Source organism: Pan troglodytes, chromosome 14, assembly GCF_028858775.2.
Source record: "Pan troglodytes isolate AG18354 chromosome 14, NHGRI_mPanTro3-v2.0_pri, whole genome shotgun sequence".
Lineage (NCBI taxonomy): Eukaryota > Metazoa > Chordata > Mammalia > Primates > Hominidae > Pan > Pan troglodytes.
Window position 1 is genome coordinate 118722533 of NC_072412.2, and position 6000 is coordinate 118728532.

Sequence of the window (6000 nt, forward strand, 5' to 3'; positions counted from 1 at the left end):
CATCACCCGGCCCCCTGCCTTCACACAGAATCCCCCAGCTCCTGGTGCAGCAGTGCTGGCCTGGCCTGTGGCTGCCCGCTCCCAGGCACTGCCGTTCCCATCACGGTCAGACCTCTGCGTTTTGCTGCTGGCCTCCCCCGTGCCCTGTTCCAGCACGGCGCTCTTGACGGCCCGCAGAGAGGCTCTGGGGAGCACTGAGCACCCACGGCCAGGGCAGCTCAAGAATCCTTTTGTGTCTCTGATGGTGCCAGGGGCAGAGTCGCTTGGATTTCACCCCGCACAGGCCGGCCTCGCTGCCCCTGTGGACAGGTTCGTGTGTAAGGTCCTGCCCACGCCACACCAGCTCCTGTGCACACACAGCAGCCCCCCTTTTTTTGTTCCCACTGTCCTCAATCAGACTTTTGGTTCTGTCCGGCCAGAGGCCCCACGTGCGGTGCCTCAGAGTGACTGGGGGCCTGGACGGGGAGGGCACGCTGGCAGCCAGGCCCCACAGGCCAGTCCCTGCTGCTGTAGAGGAGGCACCTGGGCCCCCACCCTTGCTGTGTCTCAGCCTCCCTTGCTGGGGGCAGCTGCAGGTGCACTCAGGAGGCCAAGCTGCAGGTCTGCAACCGGAAAATCACAGTCCTCAATTCTCACACAGATGCAGGCCTGGTGTGGTGCCTGGAAGGCTCAACTGCCTCCAGCTGTGACCCCAAGAAGGCAAAGCACCCGGGTGGGGTGGAGGGAGCAGCCCCGTGCTCTGCTGGCTGACAGTGGTGCCCAGGCCCAGCTCCCTTCTCTGCACAGACAGCAGAGTTCCGCTTAGCACAGGCTTTTCCTCGCCAGCGCAGACGCTGTCAGCCATTGGAACTGGCCTGCAAGACAGCTTGCCATGGCGGCTTTGCAGGCACAGGGCACACAGGCATCCGTGCATGCAGCTCCTCTGTCCTCCCCATGCCCCGCACCCTCCATCGCAAGGAAACGCTTGCTTCCAGTGGTACCAAATAGTATTTGGAACCAGTTTGTGCCCAAGCTCAAATCTCGTTAGCATCTGCCTGTTTCCCTGGTGTGCATGTGTCCTGCCTCGATGCATTTGGCACCAGGTGGGATGCGCTGGGCCTGCTGCCTGGTTGCTGCCTTTGCGTGTTTATTTAGCCCCAATGGCGTCTCCCATCTCCCCCGCATGGGAAAGGCAGGTGCTGCCCTCTGGGAGCCTGGCAGGAGGAACACTGGGTTGGGGAGGGGGGCATGTGTGGTCCCAAGTCTGGAAGAAGCTCCTTCCTCTTCTCCCGCTGGGAGCTGTGTGGCTGATGGGAGCCCATCTCCACCGCGGCACCTGCATGGTCTCAGCCTTCCGGTTCGGTGCCGCTGTGCCGGGGGCTACTCTCTTGCCAGTGGGGACCACAGCCCTCAGTATCCCATAGGTCAAGGGCGTCAGGCCCTCTCAGTGAGCCTCAGTCATTCACTTTAGAAACTGCTTCCCGGCTCGGTCTGCTAGGTGTTGAACATGACCGTGGCACTCACTGAAAACACCTGCCTGGGAAGGCATCTGCGGCAGGAAGGCTGCTTCCCTCCTGGCTGAGGGGCACTGCCCTGCCTGACAAGGGCGTGGCTTCCCAGGGCCTGGGGATCGAGGTCTCCCACAGGGTGGCCCAGCAATTGGAAGCAGATGGTCTCAAACCCTGAAACGTGCCAGGCATTCTGGAAGTTTGCAGGGGTGTCCTGCTCAGCTCTTTATGAACCCAGGAAGATGACAGGCTCTGTTGGGGGCCCACGGCACACATTTCAGGGGGTCTGTGGGACTTAACTGACCCCACCTCAGACAGATGCAGACAGCGGCTCATCACCGGGGGGTCCCTCACGGGTGTCTGTCTCTCTTAGGTTGGAGCAAAACATCCCACTCACTGGAGGCACCTGAGGACGACGGGGGCTGGTCAAGTGCAGAGGAGCAGATTAACTCGTCCGACGCAGAGGAGGACGGCGGGTTGGGCCCCAAGAAGCTGGTAACCATGGCTTCCCTGTGGGCACTTGGGGTGGGGGCTGCCCTCCGGGGATTAGGGGTGCTTCTGGCAGGTCCACCCAGGCTTGGGTCTTAGGACACAGCCCCAGCTCCTCCTAACTCTCTCTGGAAGGTCCACCTGGGCCTGTGTCTTAGGACGCAGCCCCAGCTCCTCCTAGCTCCTCTGTCTCAGCAGCACTTTGTGTTTCTGGGTTAATTTCCAGGTGCCCACCCAGCCTCCTGTAGAGCCCACTCATGGGTGCACCTTCCTCAGAGGAGACAGTCCCCACCCCCCTACCCTTTATGTCATAGAATGCTGTCACTGAGCCTTCCTAACTATACACACAACTCTCATTTTGTAAGAAAATGGAACTGCTAAGCATGGATTTGCATTTGAAACATTCATTGTTAATGTCAGAAGCAAGAAAAAGCTGCCATGTGTTAATCATTCCAGTGAGGGTTACACCAAGAAGCGTCTGCTGCACCTTCTGTGCTGTGCGTGGTCCATGCACCAAGGCTGGAGGTGCAAAGGGGACAGGTCCCGGAGGCTCTGGAAGGGCAGAGAAGCCAGGCGTGGAAGGGTAGGGAGAGCCCTCGGGGCCTCTGGCCTCTCCCACAGAGACGGCATGAAGGAAGGCCTGGGCGTGAGAACAGATGTGGGGGACACAGAGGCGGAGGCCACGTGGCAGGAGGGGAAACAGGCTGGTGGAACAGGGTGCACGGGGCCTGGGGAGGGATTTGGATCTCATTCTTTCTGGGGTGTGGGGAGTGATCCTGGCTACTCTGGGCACCACAGAGGCAGGAGCCAGTACAGGCCATCGCGTGAGGGCAGGCAGCCCAGTCACCGTCCTCTTGCTCCAGGCCATCATGTGAGAGCAGGTGGCCCAGTCACTGTCCTCCTGCTCCAGGCCCTGCAGCCGGCAGCACCCCTCCGCAGCCCACCACACGCAGCACCAGGAGGCTGTGAATCTCCCCACTCTGTAGGAACAGCTGCCGCTTCCCGGGTCCCCATTCCCCAACGGAACGTGTTCCATGACATCTGTGCAGCATCCGCTGTGTGCCAGGCACAGTTCTAGGCCCTGGAGACAAAGCGGGAACAGCACAGACAGGAACCTCCACTCTTACAGTGAGGAGAGAAAGAGGAGTGAGGCTTGGGGAGGTTGGGCAGGACAGCTGCAGGGAGAGGGAGGGCAGAGGACGGGCGAGTCGGGGAGTACCAAGGAAGGCCTCAGCAAAGCAGCATGGAAATAAGACCTGAAAGCACGGAAGGGCCCTCCGGGAGGCGGGTATGCAGGCGCAGAGGCCCTGGGGCCGAGAGCTCTGTGTGGAGACCAGCGTGATGGGCTGGGGCAGCTGGGCCCAAAGACAGATTCACAGACGCCTTCCATCGCCGCTGCCGTAGTCATGACCTGCGGCGTAGCCTCCTCCCAAGGCTGGAGCCCTTCCCCTGAGCTGGCCGTGGCCAGGAGCTCCCACCGGGGCAGGGCGCTAAGGCCCAGCACTCCGCCTGGCTGCTGTGGGGCTGCTGCCGGGGCCGGTGCTGACGCTGTCTGTGCCCCTGCCCGTCTCCCACCAGGTTCCGGGTAAATATACGGTCGTGGCGGACCACGAGAAGGGAGGCCCCGATGCGCTGCTCGTGAGGAGCGGGGACGTGGTGGAGCTGGTGCAGGAGGGCGACGAGGGCCTTTGGTAAGACCCCGCGCTCACCCCCGGACTGCCCCGCACGTGGCTGCCGCTGACCCTCGCCCCTTGCAGGTACGTCAGGGACCCGACCACTGGCAAGGAGGGCTGGGTGCCGGCCAGCAGCCTGTCCGTCCAGCTCGGCCCGTCCGGCTCGGCCCAGTGCCTGAGCAGCTCAGGTAAGGCCCACGTGCCCCGAGCCCACCCGTGACGCTGCCGAGGGCCCGTGCGAGGAAGCTGCTCCGTGTGTGCCCGGCAGAGCAGACGCCGAAGCCTGTCCCCGCCTGATCTCCCCGCAGAGTCGAGCCCGGGGTCGGCCGTGCTGAGCAACTCGTCCAGCTGCAGCGAGGGCGGCCAGGCCCCCTTCTCCGACCTGCAGGGGTAGCGCCGCGCAGTCTCGGCGCCGGAGACCCGCGCGCTGTCTGGGGCTGCCGCTGCGAGGGCTGGTGTGGCGTGGGGAGGGCGCAGTGCCCCCGGACGCCCCGAGGAAGGGGCACCTCACCGCCCCGACCCAGAGCGCCTGGCCGTGCGGGCTGCAGAGGACCCCTCCAGGGCAGAGGCAGGTTCCACGGAAGACCCCGGCCCGCTGGGGCTTCCCCGGAGACTCCAGAGCCCACAGAGGAGGGGCCGCAGGGAACAGCCCCGGGCAGGAGGCGCCGGGCAGCGGCATCTCCTCCTGGCTCCACCGTAGTGCTGCTTCTGCCTCTGGACGGTGCTTTCAGGGGACGCGCGGACCGTGGTGGAGCTGCTTCCGGAGAAGTGGAGGATCCTCTGGCCAACGGCCTGAGGAGAGCGGGGCACGGGGTCTCTTTATCTTTTACAAGTTTTAGGATTTTTTTAAGCAGGGATCAATCCCGTGGCCATTTTTTGTGGTACTTTGGCCTCAATTCTTTACCAGGAATCACTGTGTTTACATGAAATGACAATTTGATACTGTATTTGATAGAAAACTATTTTTTTGTTCCCGGGGTTTACATAGAAGCACGTTGTTTATACCACTAAATGACTTTGGGGGGGCTCTCCCATGGAAACGGATGGCACTCCCTGAAGCTCCCTGGTCACAGGTGGATGAAAACGTGTCCGTGGGTGACATCAGGTGGTGTCTCCACCACCAAAAGCAGTTAGAAGCCAAGGAGATTCCTTTATCTACCTAGGGTTCATTTTCAAAAGAAAATTTAAACTATAATTTAAACAATTAACGTTCTTTTCTACAAAAAAAATGCAGGGACTTGATTTTTTTTAAAGAGCTTCACTGAATTAGGATATTTTTATTGCTTTTAAAGAAAATACAAAGATGCAGTTTCTGCAGGGTGTGGCGTGGACCAGTGCTGCCGACCATAGCTCAGAGAGCCCTGCCCCTGCCTCACTGCACTGCAGCCTCCTCGGAGGCCGCACCTCCACTCCACTCCCCACGCGCCCCCTGCCTCCCACCCAGGTCCACCTGCCACCTGGTGACCACCTTGAGTACAGAAGTGAAAGTGGGGAGAGTATTTTATTCAAGTCACAGCAGAACTGGAAAAAAACTCTTCTGTTTTACCAACTTCTTGTGTTTCAGAAACATATTCTGTTCAAAACTTTTGAAGCCCTTTCGGCGTCTAGTCTGCAGATGTTTTTGTATGTGTGCACCTCTGACCATGTGTGTACATATGTGTCTTGCTGGAAAGGACATATTCGCTGTCCCCATGCTGCTGGGAGGGCCGCCTCACAGCCTCATGGTTCCCAGCCCCAGCACAGTGGAGGCAGGCGTGGCTGCATTCCCCTCACGCTACCCTCCCAGCGGCTTGTAGCCGTCACTGGCCAGACCTCCAGGATGCGGAATCAAATAGGAAGCATGCAGAGACTCGGCAGTTTTTCCTCTGATGTGTAAGTTATTTGGAATGCGTGCTGTGCCCTGCGATGTCCCTGATGTACTGTGCAGGCGCGGTGCCTCCGTCTCGTCGCACAGCTGCGCGCCCTTGTGTGACCCTCCCCATAAAGGCACTTTACAGCTTCATGTTTCATCCACTGTCACTTTTTTTTAACTGCTGATGTAAATGGAATTTTAAAAGCAGAGTTCTTTATTGTATGGATGACGTTTGAATAAATATCAGCAACTCCTGCCATCTGCCTTTGTCTGTCAAGACACAGAACGTCTCAGCGGTCGGGGTTTCCAGGGCCGCAGTGCACTGTGCTTGCACATGGTAAGTCATTGTTGGGACGGAAAAGAAGCCGGCAGTGGGCAGGGCCCAGCGTGCGGCTCAGGCACCGAGCAACCGCTTTGCTTTCTTCTGTCAGACGGCGATGATGACAAAATAGCAACAAGGTTGTGCGTGTCAGAAACGCAAAGGCAGCAGAGGAAGCGT

At 59.8% G+C, this 6000-nt stretch overlaps 1 protein-coding gene across 33 annotated transcripts in view; it reads left to right on the plus strand.

The window, feature by feature from the left end:
- MCF2L (MCF.2 cell line derived transforming sequence like) overlaps window positions 1-5758 on the plus strand; it is a 214763-nt gene extending 209005 nt beyond the window's left edge. For 17 of the 33 annotated variants that reach the window (XM_054665592.2, XM_054665593.2, XM_024348360.3 and 14 more), the window contains 2 exons: window positions 1861-1982; window positions 5214-5758. In XM_054665592.2, coding sequence (XP_054521567.2) covers window positions 1861-1982; window positions 5214-5525 — 434 coding nt within the window. In that variant the 3' untranslated portion in view covers window positions 5526-5758. Of the gene's footprint in view, window positions 1-1860; window positions 1983-3554; window positions 3668-3733 lie in introns of those variants that run through there. The other 16 variants (XM_024348361.3, XM_054665590.2, XM_024348366.3 and 13 more) reach the window with 5 other exon arrangements.
- The last annotated feature ends 242 nt before the right edge of the window (window positions 5759-6000 follow it).